Source organism: Hordeum vulgare, chromosome 4H, assembly GCF_904849725.1.
Source record: "Hordeum vulgare subsp. vulgare chromosome 4H, MorexV3_pseudomolecules_assembly, whole genome shotgun sequence".
NCBI lineage: Eukaryota > Viridiplantae > Streptophyta > Magnoliopsida > Poales > Poaceae > Hordeum > Hordeum vulgare.
In genome coordinates this window covers 302,338,493-302,357,559 of record NC_058521.1, presented here as the reverse complement: position 1 = coordinate 302,357,559, position 19,067 = coordinate 302,338,493, and the positions used below count along the sequence as shown (strand labels likewise).

The following is a 19,067-nucleotide window of genomic DNA, read 5'->3' as shown; positions in this document are numbered from 1 at the left end:
TCTCGTGAGTTGAAAACATGCCTAGCCATACGAAATTGGCCTCGGAATTGGTTATGTTTGAAGAACGGATTAGGTGTCTCAAAGTAGTCCTTCCAAAGAAGGAAATGGCCACTCTCTTGGTTGTGATTCAACGCAGGAGTGTGCCCCGAGATCGAGCCCCGAAAAAAGTCCGCTACCTACTAAGAGCATCTCTAACAGCTGCCCTATATAGGGCAGCATCTTTTCAATTATAGGGCAGGCAAAATCGAGATATAGGGCAGCAAAAGAGCAGCCGTTGTACCAGCAGCCCAAGATAGGGCAGCACCCGCCCCAGCAGCTGCCCTATATAGGGCACGGCTGCACAACAGTTTACTCCTATTTTGCTACATCTTTGCACATATATCTCATAAAAAATATGATAAATAAGATAAAATATAATTCAAACAAATAATAATTCAATAGTACTAATTATTACAACAATAGTTCATCAAATGGTTCACAAAGTTGCTCACAAATCAACACACAAATAGCAAGTTTCATCACATAGAAGTAATAATCAAGTGCACAGCGCGGCCCTTTGACGTCCATACCATGACCACCATTCTTCCATAAGATCTTTCTGAAGATCTTTGTGCACATCGGCATCACAGATGCCATAACCTCCGTGCTTGGGCTTCTTCCTCTTGTGCAAAAGCAAAATCAAAGCAATGTCTTCTTCATCCTCCAAATCGTATTCCTCATCGGATGAATCCTCAATCGAAACCATCTACAAACAAACTAGACCGTATTAAAAAGTGTAATCCTAAACTACAATCACAAAAATCAAACAAAAAGTTGAATACACATTACCTCGAACACCTTGCGGCGGCCGGGCCGGTGGGTGGCAGCTGCGTCGCCGGAGCAAGCCTCTCCTACCTGCTGCTGCCATCGCTGGGTGTTGCAGGCGGCCAAGGGGAAGCGTACGAGCGTCGTCGGGGTCGCGGCGGTGGCAGAATCAGCGTGGGTGCCCCGGATTCGTACAGCGGCGGCGGCGACAGCAGATCGACGATTCTGGCGATGGGCAGCGGTATTCCGGCGGGGGCGAGGTGCGGGAGGGACCGGCGGTGGACGGGCGGCGGATTTTGGGCAGGGGCGCGGCCTACGGGCGGCGGATTTGCGCTGGCGGGGTCGGGGGCGGGAGAGGCTGGGAAATTTCCGGGTGGCAGTTGGGCTGCGCGCGCGTCGTTGGGAAAATAGGACAGCCACACAAGTGTTATATATTTGCAACAGTTGGGCCAAATTTAGGACAGTGTTGTAAAAAATATAGGGCAGTTGATGAAGATAGGGCAGCTGTTGGAGCACTTTTTTGCCTCTTTTCTGCCCTATATGACAGTTTTTATGCCACATTGCCCTATATAGGGCAGCTGTTAAAGATGCTCTAAGGTGGTCATGGATGACTAACACGGCACCCACCATCTCCACATCGTCAAATGAGGAATCATCCAAGTCGCGAAGGAAATTATGGGAAAAGAACTCGTCGATGAAGTCCATTTATACGTTTGCGGCAAACAGTCGAACAACTTGAAGAAGCTCGCCGACGAAGAGACGCACGCCTCCCCTGGACTAGCGACGTACGACGAGCGTGACTGCGTTGTCGAACGACCTGGTGGCGTCAAACGAGCGTGACTGCGTTGTCGAACGACCTGGCCGAGGTGCTGTGGCGAGGGCACTAGAACTGCGGCGACAATGGGGTGGTTCTTTCTTAACAGACAAGCCAAGAGGAGTAGGCGGACGTCACACCGACGCAAATAAGGCTCAAGTTTGGGCCAAACATGGGTCAGCCAACGAACGAAAAGCGAACGCTCGTCAGACGTGTTGGGACGGTCAAAACGGACACTATGTGTTATAGTACTAGCATGCTAAGGAAGTCCTAACAAATCACTACCAGTTGCAACACATTGCAGTGTTATAGTACTAGCATGCTAAGGAAGTCCTAACAAATCACTACCAGTTGCAACACATTGCAGTGTTATAGTACTAGCATGCTAAGGAAGTCCTAACAAATCACTACCAGTTGCAACACATTGCAGCTGTGAGCTCCGCATTTCTTTTCCTTATCGTTCAACTACAAGTATTCCACAAGGCTAAACGGTCCTTGCTTGAAAGCCATTAAGGCAATTCCAAAGGCTAGCTACTTCAAATCTTAAAGAGTCCTAGTATCTCATCCTTTTTTATTCACATGCTCCGAAGGGCTTCAACGAAATCCAAACCTCCAGACAGGATTACAAAACAACCAACGTTCCTTCAAATTTTCAAGAGATGCTACTATATTTCTAACCGGTCCTTGCTCAGAGCAGAATCAAGGTGATTCCGAATCAATCTTTGATCCATAATCATGGTTGGAATCTGCAGAAGAATAGCCGATTGCTCAGTCCAGGACTCGTCAAATATACAAAAGATTTATTTTTTTCGGAAAAGAGGCAAGGATTGCCTTATCTATTAATTAAGCAGAAGAGAATTGCTCAGTTAATTATAAAAAACCGGACAAAAACAAGAACAACAAGGGTCAAGCTCCCTCCCATAGACTGAAACACTTAGGGCCAAACCCACCCTAAACAACGACACGTCGACATGCGGTTAGACAACCCAACTCCGACTCTAACTAAGAACTCAGAAGAACAAAACCAGAAGATCGCCGAACGGGCTACCTACAGCCTGTCATCATACACCACAGGGCCCCGCCGTCGCAGATTCGACTCCACACAACAACAAACAGTCCAAGGGAATACCGTGGACACACCGGAGAAGAGCAGACTACCGCAACCATTGTCGCGTCGCCGACCTCGCTCCCACCATCATCGTTGCCACAGAAGTCTGGACGCCATAGTGCTGCCGCCGCCCCGACATACCACCGCTCCCCTCGAGCAGCAACGCCGCACAACCCAGCTACCGCTCGTAGACCACGAACGTCGCACCACATCCAGGGCCACCGCCCCGATGTAAAGTCAGACTACCCCCTCTAGGGCGCATCGACCGAGCCGACACCCCTACCACCTAAGCGGGCCACCCAACCAATGTCGAGATAGAGCCCCACCTCATAGAGTTGCCACTCACATTGTTCCCGAGATCGCCATCTCGACGCACCAACAAAAAACACCCAAAGCCGCCGCCCCGACGTCCACTGTCCTCGACGACGAAGAGATCCGTGCAAACTGCACTATGCTGACTCTCCAAGGGATGACTCAAAGAAGGAAATGACGTAGCCATCGACATTGCCCGCTTCGACCATCCGAAGCTAGAGATTTCTCTCGGAGAGTCGTGCAATGAAGCTCCACGATAGCGCCGCCGTTGCCGACACCGACCAAAAATCAGGGCTAGGCTTTCACCCGAAGCTCCACCACACCTCCGAATCCGGACAGATCCGAAGCACTGCACAGCACACAATCCCCATGGTCGACGTTCATCGGCTCCACCCGCCACCGCACCTCGGGCACACCGACGCCACCACGCCCACTGCCTGCAGCAGATCCGCGCTGCATGAAGGCCTCCGCGCCGCGCCATGCACCACCCAACGCCACCCTGCACCCCAGCGCAGCAGCGCCAAGCCGCCAGCCTGTTAGATCCGCACGCAACCTTCACACCTTCACCTGCACTCCACCCAGGCAAGAGCCCGAGCGTCCCCATTGACTCCAGATCAGGGCGCCAGAACCCTCGATCCGCCGCGCTCCGATCCGCAGCCAACACCGTTGCAACGCCAAACAGGAGCACCGCCAAGCTCCAGGGCCGCCGCCACGCCAAACAGGAGCACCGCCAAGCTCCAGGGCCGCCGCCCCGGCATCCGGTCGACGCGAGCACCGGCCGCCGCCCCCAGCCGCAACAGCCAGCCTCCAGTGGCGTTGAAGCCGACCCCGGCACACGAGGCAAGGCACCAGGCCCACGCCCAGCTCCAAGCCACGCACCACCGGTGTTCACACATCAGCGGTCGCCGCTCGAGATCTGACGAGGCGCGCGAGAGAAGACAGCCCCGCCGACGCCGACGCCGCGCGGGCTTTGCCCGGCGGCGCCGCGTGGCGGCGGCGAGGGAAGGGAGGAGGCGGGAGGGAGCCGGCCGTGGCGGCGCGCAGAGTACGCTCGAGCCGCTACTGAGAGAGCGACGCGGGGGAGGAGTAGTAGTTCAGATAATATACAAAAGAAAATGATGTGTGCAACGATTTGAGTACCTTTTCTCCAAAGAAAATCTTTGTGTTATTGGCAATTGATTCAATGAACCTCAGCTCAAGATACTCGGGAGTAAGTTTTAGTTTGTTAGCCTCTGCTTCCTTCGTAATCCTAGACAGACCAGACCAAATGCAGCCAGTCAAACAAGAAGCATGCATGAGCAGGATAAATGAAGAAACAATAAAGCTTATCATGCCTGTAATAGTTTGCATCCGCGAGGGCTCTCTCTCGGGCAAGAAACATTTCATTATCAATCTGCTGCTGCCTTTTGGAACTGTCCTTCTCCGTTAGCATCTGTTGCATGAGGATCTTGCTCACTAGTGCATTCTTTTCTGCTTCAGATAGGGCGATCTTCTTCTGAGTTTCTGCCTCCTTTTCTGCCACCTTTTGCCTTTCGATGGCAATTAGCGCCTGGAATGAAGATACTATATATGTAAGTAAACAAAAGATAAGTATACAGAAGACATTCTCCAGACCTTAATAGTTACACAAACAAGATGTCATCATCATATTAGAACCTGCAACACTAAATCAACATAAGTAATCATTCCTGTAAGCACAGAATCATGCCTATATCAGAAAAACATATACTCCCTCCTATCCAAAATATAAGGTGTATTGATTTTTCAACAAGTCAAACTTCTCTAACATTGACCAAGTTTATGGAGAAAAATATCTATGTCTTCCAAACCTTTTGGCTTTTCTTTTGCTTCATCATGAATATATTTTCTTTTTTTATTTGAAATTGTAGATGTTGATGTATTTTGTTATAAACTTGGTCAAAATAGAAAACCTTTCTTTTCATCAATAAACTAATACACCTTATATTTTCCAACGGAGGGACTAATAATTAAATGCTCAGTGACTGGCGGATCTAGGACCCTTAGCACTGGGGTGCCAGAGTTTACAAGAACAATGTATGAACAACATAACTTCACTACATATGTTTAAAATTTGTGAAAATTACACTAGGAATAGTATAATTTAGTGTAATAATCATCGCAATTTCAACCAAACAGACCCAAAATAGGCTTTAAGTTGTAAGGCATCTACTGTTAAGTACTCCCTCCGTCCCAAAATAAGTGTCGCAAAATATGTACCAACTTAGCACAAATTTTATACTAGATCAACGACACTTACTTTGGGACGGAGGGAGTATATGGTATAAATTATTTTGCATTTTAGAGGGGGTGCCAAATGAACCCCCTCTAGATCCGCCCCAGGATTCTCAAAGTTGCTGCTATCCCAGATATATTTGTGTCATGATTTCGAAAAAAGCTCGGTGAGGGAGAACCTAGCAACACCTAGCAACGATTGGTTGGTTAGAGGCGCAGGTGCGGACCCAGTGTGCCCGTGGTTGTCTTACAAAAATGCCATGGGTGCCAGTACCTGCTGATCAAGCTTAAAAAAAGGCTCGACGATCTAATAAAAGCATTATTGGCTTGCCATGACGGCATGAGATAGGGGTCATGGTAGAGGCTAGGGTTCTACCAGGTCTCGGACGTAGGTTGTAGGGGTGGAAGTGCAGGCTGCGAGGTTGGGGACGCCGGCGCCGGCGGCGGGGCGCCGTCACGGCGTGAGAGAGAGAGAGAGAGAGAGAGAGGCGGCTAGGGTTTGGGGCTCTCGTCTCCTGAGGGAGACGACAACAGAATATACTGTTTATTGTCTGATTAATATCGAAGGGGTACATGTGTTTATAAAGGAGGACAGCCTCCACTAAACCCTAGATAACTTGGACTCTAACTTGGACTCTAATATAACTTGGACACTAATATAACTTGGACTTCTAAGATAGGTAAGATAACTTGGGCTAAGCCCGTAATTAACCCTGCCCATTGGGCCTCCTCCGTTGGTACGTTGTACCGGTCATAACATCTCTCCCCGCCTTCTCAAACAGCTCGTCCTCGAGCTGAACATCTGGAAACTGTTGGCGGAAATCGTCGAGCTTCTCCCAAGTCGCTTCCTCCTCTGGCAGGCCGGTCCATTGTACCAAGACATGCCAGACGCCGCGACGCTGCTGCGCCTGTAGCACCTTCGCCACCTGTGCGGAAGTTGGAAGGAGGCGGCCATCCGAAGTAGGAGGAAGAGCCGGTGTCGCTGCAGGAGGGTCCCCGCGGTAGGCCTTCAGTAAGCCGACATGGAAGACGTCGTGGAGGCGAGAACCAGCTGGCAGCTCCAAGCGGTATGCGAGTGTGCCGACACGCTCCAGCACACGAAAGGGACCGGCGTAGCGAGGTCCCAATTTGCGCTTGGAGCGCGGGTCCAGAGACTGCGTGGTCCTGTGCAGGAGGCGCAGCCACACCCAATCGCCCACCACGAACTCCGCCTCGCGATGATGAGCATCGTAGTATTTCCGAGCCAGCTGCTGTGCTTGGAGAAGACGCTGGCGTGCCTCAGCCAGAATGTCGTCGCGGGTGCGGAGTAAGTCGCCCGCCGTCTCGGACCGAGCCGTCCCAGGCTCGTAAGGGAGCATCGCCGGAGGTGGGCGCCCGTAGACCACCTCGAAAGGCGTGGTGCGCAGGGCGGAGTGATAGGAGGTGTTGTAGCAGTACTCCGCCCACGCCAACCAGTCCACCCAAGCTCGTGGACGATCACCAGTAACACAGCGCAGGTACATGGCGATCACCTTGTTGACCACCTCGGATTGGCCGTCTGTCTGAGGGTGGAACGCCGTGCTCATGCGGAGCTTCACGCCCGCCAGTCGAAAGAGATCCCGCCAGACATGTCCCGTGAACACGGGATCACGATCGCTGACGATGGACGACGGAAAACCGTGGAGGCGGACGATGCCGTCGAAGAAGGCCCGCGCCACGGAGGCGGTTGTATATGGATGACCCAGGGCGATGAAGTGCGCGTACTTGGAGAAGCGGTCAACCACCGTGAGGATGACGGACTTGCCGCCCACCTTGGGAAGGCCCTCGATGAAGTCCATGGAAATATCCGTCCACACTTGGGAGGGTACGTCCAGCGGCTGCAGTACACCCGCGGGTCGTAGTGTCTCCGTCTTGTTCCGCTGGCACGTCACGCACGACCGCACCCGCGTGCCCTGCAGAGTGCGCCAAGGTCAGGACATGTTGGCGCAGGTCGCCATGGTCGGGCACGAAGATGCGGCGGCCATGTAGGAGTAGCCCCTCGTCCAAGCGCCAGGGCGCGTCCAGCTCGCCGGCGTCAAGGCGCTGGCGCAGGCCCTGGGCGTCCACGGCCGTCGAAGTTGCCCGGCGAATGTCGTTGATGAAAGCGAAAGATGGCCCGGAGCGAATGCACATGATAGTGCCAGCCATGGCGACGTCGTCCGCGACATCCTCAGTGTCGCGGCGGGACAAGGCGTCGGCGACCGTGTTGAGACGGCCGGGGCGGTACTCAACGGTGAAGTCGAAGCCAAAGAGCTTGTTGATCCACTGGTGTTGCGGAACTGTGGAGAGGCGCTGGTCCAGCAAGAACTTGAGGCTGTAGTGGTCCGTGCGCACACGGAATGACCGGCCCCAAAGATAAGGCCGCCAGTGGCGCACCGCCTGAACCAGCCCAATAAGCTCGCGCTTGTAGGCCGCGAGCTTGTGATGGCGAGCGGCGAAGGGGCGGCTGAAGAAGGCGAGCGGTCCCTCGCCCTGGTGAAGGACGGCGCCGAAGCCGATGCCAGAGGCGTCACAGTCCACGATGAACGGCATATCAAAGTCCGGCATCTGGAGGACAGGTCCCGTCGTGAGCGCCCGCTGGAGAGCCTCGAATGCCGTAGTCGCCTCCTCGTCCCAAGAGAAGGCGTCGCGTCGAAGGAGACGCGTCAGTGGCGCGGCGATGAGGCCGAAGTCCCGAATGTACTTCCGGTAGTAGCCGGCGAGGCCCAAGAAGCCGCGGAGCGTCCGCGGTGACCGCGGGATCGGCCACGCGGCGACGGCGGCGACCTTGTCCGCGTCCATCGCTACCCCGTCCGCCGAGATGACGTGCCCCAGGTACGCGACGGAGGTCGTGCCGAACGAGCACTTCAAGCGCTTGAGGTGAAGACGATGCGCTCGAAGCTCGTTGAAGATGATGGCCTTGTAGATGCTCCGCCCAAGATGCACTGTAGATGAGAATGTCATCAAAGAAAACAAGCACAAAGGGGCGCAAGTATGGGCTGAGCACGTCGTTCATCAGGGCCTGGAAGGTCGCCAGCGCGTTGGAGAGGCCGAACGGCATCACCAGGAACTCAAAGTGGCCATGGTGAGTGCGGAACGCCGTCTTCTCGATGTCGTCAGGGTGCATGCGCACCTGATGGTAGCCCGAGCGAAGGTCGAGCTTGGTGAAGAAGCGCGCTCCGTGTAGCTCGTCCAAGAGCTCATCCACGACGGGGATGGGGAACTTGTCCTTGGACGTCAAGGCGTTGAGGGCGCGGTAGTCGATGCAAAAGCGCCATGTGCCGTCGGACTTGCGCACAAGGAGCACCGGGGCGGAGAACGGCGATGTCGAAATCCGGATGATGCCCTGCGCGAGCATGACCGCCACCTGACGCTCGAGCTCGTCTTTCTGCAGCTGAGGGTACCGGTACGGACGCACGGCTACAGGTGCCGTGTCCGGCAGCAGGTGGATGCGGTGGTCACAGGGCCGCACGGGAGGGAGGCCCTGTGGCTCGTTGAAGATGTCGTTGTGCTGCTGCAGGAGGTCGGCCAGGAGGGGATGCGCCTCGTCCAGTGCGGACGCCATCAACTGGAGCTGTGGAGTCACGGCGCCGGAGCCGCCGATGCCTGTCCACTGAACGCGACGGCCGCCCTCGCGCCAGAAGATGAGGGACAGCACATCGAGGTCCCAAAGGATGGGGCCGAGAGTGGACAGGAAGTCGATGCCGAGGATGAAGTCGTAGTAGCCCAGGTCGATGCCGACGCAGTCGATGGGGAACGGCTCGTCGCCGATGAGGACGGGAACCTGCCGCGCCACCCCCTGGCAAGCAAGGCGGTCCCCGTTGGCGACGGTGACGCTGAACTTCTCCGAGCCCGTCGGTTGGAGTGCGAGGCGGCGCATGGCGTCCCCGGACAGGAAGTTGTGCGTCGAACCCGTGTCCACGAGCGCGGTTAGACGCTCCCCGTTGATCGTCACCGGAAGCAGCATCGTCTTTGCCGTCTTGGTGCCAGCCATGGCATGAAGGGAGACGACGAAGGCGGTCGCGTCGACCGGCCCGTAGGTCGTGACGCCGGCCTCGGAGAGTGTGGTGGCTTCGAGCTCCGCGGTGAGGGTCTCCACCTCCGCGTCGTCGACGGTCTCCAAGTAGAACAGGCGAGCGCACGTATGACCCGGCGCATACGGCTCGTCGCAGTGGAAGCACAGGCCCTTGCGGCGCCGCTCGAGCTGCTCGGCCGACGTCAAGCGTCAGAAGGTGCGTGTCGGCGCGGGGGCAGCCGCCGTAGCGGCCGGCAGGGCGGGGCGTGTCGGGGTGGCGGCCGCCGGGGCGGGGCGGGTCGGGGAACGCGTGCCGCGGCCCGGGAACGCCTGCTGCAGGGTGTTGGCGCGCTGCTCGTACGCGCGTGCGTAATACATGGCCGTCTGCAGGTCCTGGGGGTCACGCATCTCGACGTCGATGCGGATGTGGTCGGGAAGGCCGCCGACGAAGAGCTCGGCGCGTTGGCGAGTCGTGACGTCAGGCGCATGGCAGGCCAACGTCTGGAAGCGGTCGGCGAAGTCCTGCACCGAGGTGGTGAAGGGAAGGCGACCGAGCTCGGCCAAGCGGCTCCCACGTATGGGGGGGCCGAACCGGAGGAGACACAGGTCGCGAAAGCGCTCCCATGAAGGCATCCCGCCCTCGTCCTGCTCGAGGGCGTAGTACCAAGTCTGGGCGGCGCCACGAAGGTGGTAGGAGGCGATCCACGTGCGGTCGGACGCCATGGTCCGCTGCCCCCTAAAAAACCGGACGCACTGATTGAGCCAGTTCAGGGGGTCGACGGTGCCGTCGTAGGTGGCGAACTCCAGCTTGGTGAAGCGGGGTGGCTGCTGCACGTGTGGCGAGGCCGCGTAGGTGCCCTCGTGACGGCCCAGCGCGGCGGAAGGAGAGTGTTGCGGCACCACGGAGCTCCCGGCGTACGGATCAGTGTACCCGCCGAACCCCCCGAAGGTGGGGGCGGGTGGCTGCAACACCGTCGGCTGTAGTGGCGCCGTCGTGTAGGTCGGCACGTCCATCCACGTCGGTAGCGGGGACGGCGACGGCGGCCACCGGACCTGGGTGATCGGCAGGCCCTGGGGCACAACAGTCGCCGGGGGCGGTGACGCGAAGGGCACCGCCGGCGGAGGCGGTGGTGGCGGGGTTGCGTACGGAGCCTGGAGGAGAGTCCGGAGGTTCGAGACCGCCAGGTTGAGGTCGCGGATCGCCGAGGACATCTCCGCCGGAGAGAGGACGGGGGCGGGTTCGGCCGCCAGGGCCACGGGACCGGAGGCGGCCGGACCTGAGGTGGCCGGCGGCGTTGAGTGGTGCGACGGCGGCGGCTGCTGTGAGGTGGCGGGGAAAGCGGTGGTGGCGTCGGCGGTGGTGGTGGGAAGGTCCGACAAACTCATCGAACCCAAGCTACCTGATACCAAATTGGTAGAGGCTAGGGTTCTACCAGGTCTCGGACGTAGGTTGTAGGGGTGGAAGTGCGGGCTGCGAGGTTGGGGACGCCGGCGCCGGGGCGCCGTCGCGGCGTGAGAGAGAGAGAGAGAGGCGGTTAGGGTTTGGGGCTCTCGTCTCCTGAGGGAGACGACAACAGAATATACTGTTTATTGTCTGATTAATATCGAAGGGGTACATGTGTTTATAAAGGAGGACAGCCTCCACTGAACCCTAGATAACTTGGACTCTAACTTGGACTCTAATATAACTTGGAATCTAATATAACTTGGACTTCTAAGATAGGTAAGATAACTTGGGCTAAGCCCGTAATTAACCCTGCCCATTGGGCCTCCTCCGTTGTACGTTGTACCGGTCATAACAGGTCAGAACTTAAAACATTCATAATAAGCCCTACTAATACTAGGAATAACGCAGCTTGTGAAATTGCAAAATTTTAGTACGAAGTAAAATAATTGTAATTTCTATTACTACAGTTATATGCAACATGAAAAATCCACTGTCAATCGGGATGGCTTTGAATAATCAATCAGAGCAATTAACTAGGTGTTCTAACTTTGTTAGCCATAATAGCTTATCGAACAAGGTCTAATGCATGATATGTATGCTGCACAAACAATAGCATTTCAAGCACTGAGCATGCTATAAACTTCACATGGACACATGAAGTGCATATACCTTTGTACGCTCCTCCTCCATAAGTTCAAAATTTCTCCTAATACTAACAGGTATGTTTGGCTTTGTAACACGAACACTGATAATCTCAATTCCAGGAGCATAGCGCGTGCAGTCCCTTTGGATAGCTTCTTTCATGGTCTCATCAATCTGATATTTTGGCAGGACACGTGAACCAGTGATACAGGTATAAGGTCAATATATTGCACAGCTAAATTTAAGAAGGGAAAATATCAGGTAAAAAATGTTAATTCGCTACTGAACTCAGAGATTTCAAAATATTCTCAAAAGAATACCATGTATTTGGAGAATATTTTCAATATCTAAACAAATTTCAAGGATACTTAACCAAACAGTGGAACCATTGTATCAGTAATTAATTGTCTTCTTGTGTCTCGCAGGTGTGTTTTGAGTTAGATTACGGAAGGTTGCAGAAATGTAGATTATAACATGCAGTCATGCACCGACATCTCATAATCATTTCACACCAAAGAGTTCTGCATATGCTTTACAGTGAGTTTTCACCCACTAGCATTTTCACTGCATATTTTGTCATACAGGAAAGAACCAAAAGTGGATTAGATGAAAAGGATTTACCAACCTGATCGAACATGTCAATGTAAACTTGCTGCAAACTATGAGCACTGCAGAACTGGTTTATCTCATGATGAATTTTGTCATATATCCATGTCTTATCATAATGCACACCATAATTGAGTAGGGTGTCATAAACAAAGTCTTTATTAAGACGATTGACAACCTACAGATTAACCGGTGGATTAAACAAAACAGAAACAAACAAATAAACTATGAGAGTTATAACTTATAACAGAAACCAATATTACTAATACCTCTATCTTGTCAAAGCTGATCATGACACCACCTTTCGTTCCACAAGGAATACCTTTGACCTGGTTTAGCAAAATAAGACGCATAAATATATTTATATCACAAACTCAACTGACAAAGAAATACGCCACTCTTTCAATTGGTACCTCCAAAGTTTGAAATAAGCAGACATGATCAGTAAATTAACAATTGATTGAGAAAAGAAAGGTAAACTAACTAAGATAAGATTGGAGTAAGACCATAGCTTCATAAATGAAGGCAAAAGAGGGACATTCACTTGCCTGGTCTGTTTGGAGTGTAACCTGTATTGGCTCAAACTGGGTGATGAAAGGCAGCTTCAGGTGATAACCTAGCAGTAGAGACGAAATTAGCAAAGAGACACTCAAACAAAAAAGAAAAGAAACACTTGGAAAAAAGGTACCTGGAGTAGTAATGGTTTTCAAAAGAGCACCTCCTCTCCAGTATACCCCAACATGTCCTTCGGGAACTTGATGTAAAATGCTTGATGGAGCTGAGATTGAAACCTGCAAATATTAACCAATACATGAGCTATTTAACAGTAAGCTCCAAGTAGAATGTTTAAATTAGAGAAATAGTGTATCTACTATGCAGATATCCTTCTCTTCTTAGTTTACGTCAACCAATGCACTTCCTAAATTGCCTACTTGGTAAAACAATGAGCTAAACATATGCATAAGAATAGCACACTCAAATAAACAACATGAACAGGCAGGAGACAACATTTATGTAAAGCTGGTAAAACATCATAAGGGAAATTGCTGTTCCACAATCAGTCCTATTAATGTCGTTTTGTACTTGTAAACTACAGGGTATTAAAATACATATGTTAGAGTACGTGATGGGCCTGGGCCCGTTAGTCTTAGGGTTTGCTTAGGGGTCAAGTAAGCCTTACTTGGGAGTCAAGTAAACCTCTCTATATATGGAGAGGAGATGTATCAATCTAATCAGGCAAGAATTAAGAAGGAAAACCCTTTTCCCTCTTGCCCGGCCGTGGGAAAGGACCCCCACGGCTGGCTCTCTCGCGCCCTCGCAGCTCTCTCTCCCGCTCAAACCCTAACAACCATAACATTTGGTATCAGATTTCTCAGGCTCGATCATGCTCACCCCGTCGCCGCCGCTTCCTGTCGCCCTCACCCCGGAGGAGATCGCCGGAGCAATCCGCGATCTCACCACCGCCGTCCAAGGGATCTGCCTCTTCCTGACCGCCGCCAGCCGCGCCATCAGTCGCCGCCACTTCCTGTCGCCCTCACCCCAGAGGAGATCGCCGGAGCAATCCGCGATCTCACCACCGCCGTCCAAGGGATCTGCCTCTTCCTGACCGCCGCCAGCCGCGCCATCAGTCGCCGCCTACGGGCCGGCGCGGCTGCCAGTGGCAGCCGTCGCACCAGGCGGCCTCCGCCGCGATCGCCGGGCCACGGCAGCCGACGCTGCTGCTGTCGTCGCCGCCACTCGACGCCAGACTGCTGCAGCTGCCGCTCCCCGTCTCCGGGCCGATCTATACGGCGGCCTGGGCGCCGCAGCACATCCAGTCGCCACCGGCGCCACGCCAACAGTACGGCGGGCCCTCCCGCTTCGCCGGTCCCGACGGTGCGCCATTCCACGAGGGGTCCTCCATGGTCACAGCACCGGCGCCGACCCCCGCACGGCCGCCGCCGCCGCCCTCGGCTGCGACCACGGCGGTCCCGACGGTGCGCCATTCCACGGGGGGTCCTCCATGGTCACAGCACCGGCGCCGACCCCCGCACGGCCGCCGCCGCCGCCCTCGGCTGCGACCACGGCGCCGGTCATCACATTCCAGCATGGGATGCCCTACGACGGGACTGCGACGACCTCGTTCCCAGCAGCGCCACCGCCGTCCCAGGACAATCCCATAGCTTCCGGCTTGGATCGCTACCCACCACATGTCGGCGGCGGTGAGGCTGCAGGCTGCTGCGCGCGGCCTCCTAGCGCATTGGCATGTGCGGGAGATGCGTGATTTGCAGCTGCAGCTCCTCCAAGTTGCGCTTCGTGGTGCAACGGACCTCGATCTCGTCCGGTGCGTGGGGGATCTTGGGCATGCGGTTTCCCCCACGGGCGGCGGGCATGCTGTTTTTCCCAGGGACGACGACCTCCAAGTCTGTGACATCGACAGTCAGCCGGCGGGGAGAAAACATGGTGTCACCGACAGGAGCGCACCGCGTAGCACCACTGCATTCCGCCGCCGGCCGCCGCGAGGGCTCCCTTGGTCCTGATGGTGTCCTTGGGATCCAGGGGCTGCAAACGCACAAGTTCAGCGCGCGGAGGATTCTCGCCTTATCGTTCGGAGTCAAAAATAAAGAGTCGGAGTCTCATTCGGGTTAGCTTATTTCAGGTCAATACAATAGGCCGAGATGTAAAAGGCTTGTTTTTTAGGCGTTAGGGTTGTGTGGGGTCGAATCGTCGTTAGGTTGCAGCTCGTCCTCGAGTTGCATGTCCAGGTGGGGTGTAGTGTTAGAGTACGTGATGGGCCTGGGCCCGTTAGTCTTAGGGTTTGCTTAGGGGTCAAGTAAGCCTTACTTGGGAGTCAAGTAAACCTCTCTATATATGGAGAAGAGATGTATCAATCTAATCAGGCAAGAATTAAGAAGGAAAACCCTTTTTCTCTCTTGCCCGGCCGTGGGAAAGGACCCCCACGGCTGGCTCTCTCGCACCCTCGCAGCTCTCTCTCTCTCCCGCTCTGATACCAGATGTTATGGTTGCTAGGGTTTGAGCGGGAGAGAGAGAGCTGCGAGGGCGCGAGAGAGCCGGCCGTGGGGGTCCTTTCCCACAGCCAAGCAAGAGAGAAAAGGGTTTTCCTTCTTAATTCTTGCCTGATTAGATTGATACATCTCTCCATATATAGAGAGGTTTACTTGACTCCCAAGTAAGGCTTACTTGATCCCTAAGCAAACCCTAAGACTAACGGGCCCAGGTCCATCACGTACTCTAACAACATAACGAAAGTGCATCAAGTACAAGCTTTTGATAATTTATCTCAAAAACAGATAAATATTTGGCATTGCTTAACAAGGGTAGTAAAATATTTGAGTGATTACTATTTTACAGCTCCACTGGACCCTGATGAAAAGGGAACAGCAACAGAAAGTGGCATCTTCCTCTGTTGCCTTGATTCCTCTCCTTGGAGGTCACATTTGTAATATTGCCATTTTAGGGCAAGGCACAGTAAGCAAGTTGCAGTGCAATACCATCTTTAGATTCTTTTTCACCAAGGTCTGCAAGTGATGTTCAAATTTAGCTGATGCTATTATTTTCAGTGCAACGCCATCTTTAGATTCCTTTTCGCCAAGGTCTGCAACTGATGTTTAAATTTAGCTGATCCTATTATTTTCTCTGTACGTATCAGTTCTCATCAAATGTGTGAATATTACTTCTTCGAAGTATGCATTTATAAAGTGCATATAATAGATTCATGCTTTCTATCTCATTATAACAAAGTATCATCGATTTTTTATTAAAGAAAGACATACTATTGACTTTATTCACTTTCTACAAGAACAACAACAACAACAAAGCCTTTCAGTCCCAAACAAGTTGGGATAGGCTAGAGTTGAAACCCATAAGATCTCAAAACCTAGTCATGGTTCTGGAACGTGGATAGCCAACTTCCATGCACCCCTGTCCACGGCTAGTTCGTTGGTGATATTCTAGTGCTTCAGATCTCTCTTTACGGATCCTTCCATGTCATGTTTGGTCTACTCCGACCTCTCTTGCATTATCAGCCACGGCTTAATCTTCCGCAGGGGCCTGCATTGTATGCCCAAATCATCTCAATGTTGGACAAGACTCTCTTCAATTGGTGCTACCTCAACTTTATGACGTAATCATCATTCCGGACCCGATCCTTTCTTGTGTGGCCACATGTCCATCTCGGTATGCGCATCTCTGCTACACCTAACTGTGGACATGTCCCCTTTTAGTTGGCCAACATTTTGTGCCATACAACACCGCAAGTCGAAGTGACGTCCTATCTAACCTACCTTTTAGCTTCTGTGGCACTCCTTCCCTTTATTAACTTTCTCTTTATGATTAATACAGTGTAATCTTACAAATGAGGTACTAGTCGCTAATCACACTAGACTACCTAAACTTTTATGGTTTTGACAAATAAACCAGGAGATCAAAGATAGACTTCTCCTTATAATTAATAAATGTTCAAAATATCGGCCAGTTAATCGGCATATCAGACAGTTATCATGGCTTGACCACCTGCTGATACGAAAACCACCTATTTGTGGCATTAACGGGTGGCCAATTTATCTGACTGAAAAACTGATTAATTGGTTGTCAGACCAAATTATCGGTTGGGCCGATTAACTGCCTAGGCAATTTGGGGCCACCTTCTCCCACAGCCACCCATGCATTAGGTTAGACAGTGGGCTCCCGCTCATTGTCCTTTTCCTCACAGTCCTGGAGGAGTAGCCGCCGGCACTGTCCCCTCCCCGAGCAGCCACCGGCGACGTCCTTCACAAAGTAGCAGTAGCAACTACCTTAGCTGATAAACATCTGACTAGCCCACAGCTAGCCCAGCTGGAGGCGGATTGTTGTTTTTGGACGAGGCAACACATAAACCAAAGTAGATTCTGGAACCATCCAAATCCCACTACCTCACTCTGTTTGCTGCCTCGTCCAAACAACAAGAATGTTTTTGTTACCACTTTGTAGAAAAAAAAGGGAAAAGGTTGCCTCCCTTGTTACATTACGGTGTACTATAGCATATCTATCCATTTATTACATTGCATGTTGCTATGTAGCCTAGGGTATATAGATATGGACAGGGGTGCGTGGAAGCTTGCTATCCATGTGCCAGAACCATGAATTGGTCGCGAGATCTTATGGGTTTCACCTCTAGCCTACCGCAACTTGTTTGGGACTAAAGGCTTTGTTGTTGTTGTTGTATGTGTTGGATAAATTAAAGTTTAATAAGGAAAAGTATTAACTCTACATACACCCTTGTCAAAATATCATGTGCTGATGAGAGTTTGCTGGAAATTCTCGTTTTCAATTAACCAAGAGGTCTGTAAACAATCTGAAATAAAATGGCAAATGTTGAAGGTGGTATTTTCTATGTCAGATACAAATCAATCAATTTGCAAGAAACAGAAAAGACAATACTTCGCCAAATAGTGGAAACACAATTCAGTGATTGTTTGTCTTTCATGTGTCTAGTGACCGCAGTTTGGTCAAATCCCAAAAACTTTGCAGAGATGTAGCCCTATGTCTAATTATTATTTGGAACTTCCAAAGACTTATATGCATGATTTTGACGGGATTTACACCAATTTGAAGTTTCACAAGATACAGTACCTTCCGTTTGTAGAATCTGCAATGTACTTCATAGCTGACATAGGTTTTGCATTAGCAACCTACCAACTATCCAACAAATAAATTTTGTATTGAGTAGAAGAAAGGTGCTTAGAACGACATAGATGATCAAGAGAATTGTTTTAGTGTTCAAAACTAGAATAGCTATAAGCAGGTTTCTTCCACATTGAATGATTAGTAATTGATTAGGGAATATAACCCTGAGGCTATAAATCTGCTGAGAAGAGACGTAATAATCTAGCTACCCCTGTGTACTAAGACTGAATGTCACTCATGTTTTTAAAACATTAGAAGAAGGATGGTGCAATGGTTCAATGTGACTAGTTGATCGAATGGTTGGTAAACCCAATAGTAAGCAAACGGAACTATCTTTAGTACTTGGTAGTCCTCTCATATATATCACATAAAAAAGGAAGAACATGTGTATCGTACCGAAGCAACCGCAGCAGGGAAGAGGAGAAAATAAACAACATTTCACTCTTTTAATTGCATACCAGCTTACATGGTGAAATAAAATTTAGAAAGCTGCTCTAACAATCAGCAATCTCCAAACAAGACGAACAAACATCCAACTCATCTTAGCAAACGGGTTAGTAGAATTCTAAGCATCACATATATACCAAACGCAATCCCTTACATCCAGCACAAACGTCAAATCATTTTTTACACAGTATCATCAACCCACAAGACCCACAAGGGAACCAAGTCGGCACCAACAAGTAGCAACCCACCGATGCCCAACCAGCCAAACCCCGCAAGGAAGGACCCGACCAATACATACATACCACAAGTCCAAAACCCCAGTGCGCGCACACACACAGCGCGACTGAACATTAATCCACTCTACGGTGACATCAGTTTTTTTTTAGTAACTACCATGACATCAGTTATGTTTAATAAAAGCGGGGAGGACTAGTGGGTCACCAGGAGGAAGCAGACGGCGATGAAGATGACGACGCCGAGAGCGAGGGGGTCGGAGCCAGGAGGTGGCGGCTGACGACCGCGAGACTGCTGCTGGGATAGTGATGGCGACGGCGTAGGCAGGCGAAGGCGCGGCGTGGACTCGGCGGTGACGTCTGACATCGGAAGAGGATGGTTCGCGATCTCAGATTAGGGTTCTGGTCTCGGCGATGGGCAAACCGGGCATGAGGAACAGCCAAATCACTGTTTTGACTCAATCTTTGTCAGAACTCGACATGAAAGTAATTTAGGATCTGATCTTTTTGACATGCCATAGTGTGTCGTATTATTTTCCAACATAAAAATGTTGAGCTAGATAGTGTCCACTCCAAGGCGAGAAACGTCGAACTAAATCTCGTTTATGAAAACGCTAGTAACTATGGCGTTTCTGTGTAGGACAGCAACGCCAAAGACGGGCTATGGCGTTGTCAAAAGAGTCGGATCATTAAATACTTCCACGTCAAGTCCAGTTTATGACAAA

The 19,067-nt window shown here is 51.8% G+C and overlaps 2 protein-coding genes across 2 annotated transcripts; both read right to left on the bottom strand.

Moving 5' to 3' along the window:
- Positions 1 to 381: 381 nt before the first annotated feature.
- LOC123448535 lies at positions 382 to 1,767 on the bottom strand. The gene is made up of 2 exons (XM_045125465.1): positions 829 to 1,767; positions 382 to 745 (listed from the first exon to the last, which is right to left on the bottom strand). Exons 1-2 carry the CDS (start codon positions 1,507 to 1,509, stop codon positions 536 to 538), a joined length of 891 nt encoding a protein of 296 aa, XP_044981400.1. The 5' UTR covers positions 1,510 to 1,767; the 3' UTR covers positions 382 to 535.
- A 248-nt stretch (positions 1,768 to 2,015) lies between these two features.
- Positions 2,016 to 18,819, bottom strand: LOC123448534 (erlin-2-B). The gene is made up of 9 exons (XM_045125464.1): positions 18,551 to 18,819; positions 12,687 to 12,789; positions 12,547 to 12,614; positions 12,268 to 12,327; positions 12,018 to 12,176; positions 11,420 to 11,566; positions 4,373 to 4,587; positions 4,179 to 4,287; positions 2,016 to 2,364 (listed from the first exon to the last, which is right to left on the bottom strand). The coding sequence occupies exons 1-9, from the start codon at positions 18,707 to 18,709 to the stop codon at positions 2,284 to 2,286; spliced, it is 1,101 nt and encodes a 366-aa protein (XP_044981399.1). The 5' UTR covers positions 18,710 to 18,819; the 3' UTR covers positions 2,016 to 2,283.
- Positions 18,820 to 19,067: the final 248 nt, after the last annotated feature.

What these genes read in the sequence shown, in the direction of transcription:
- LOC123448535 (XM_045125465.1), bottom strand. Translation starts at nt 1,509, where the DNA reads ATGGACTTCATCGACGAGTTCTTTTCCCATAATTTCCTTCGCGACTTG. An exon ending in GCCGCCGCAAGGTGTTCGAG is followed by an intron (nt 746 to 828) that starts GTAATGTGTATT and finishes GTTTGTTTGTAG; the next exon opens with ATGGTTTCGATTGAGGATTC.
- LOC123448534 (XM_045125464.1), bottom strand. Translation starts at nt 18,709, where the DNA reads ATGTCAGACGTCACCGCCGAGTCCACGCCGCGCCTTCGCCTGCCTACG. An exon ending in TCGCCGTCTGCTTCCTCCTG is followed by an intron (nt 12,790 to 18,550) that starts GTGACCCACTAG and finishes TAATATTTGCAG; the next exon opens with GTTTCAATCTCAGCTCCATC. An exon ending in GAAAACCATTACTACTCCAG is followed by an intron (nt 12,615 to 12,686) that starts GTACCTTTTTTC and finishes CTCTACTGCTAG; the next exon opens with GTTATCACCTGAAGCTGCCT.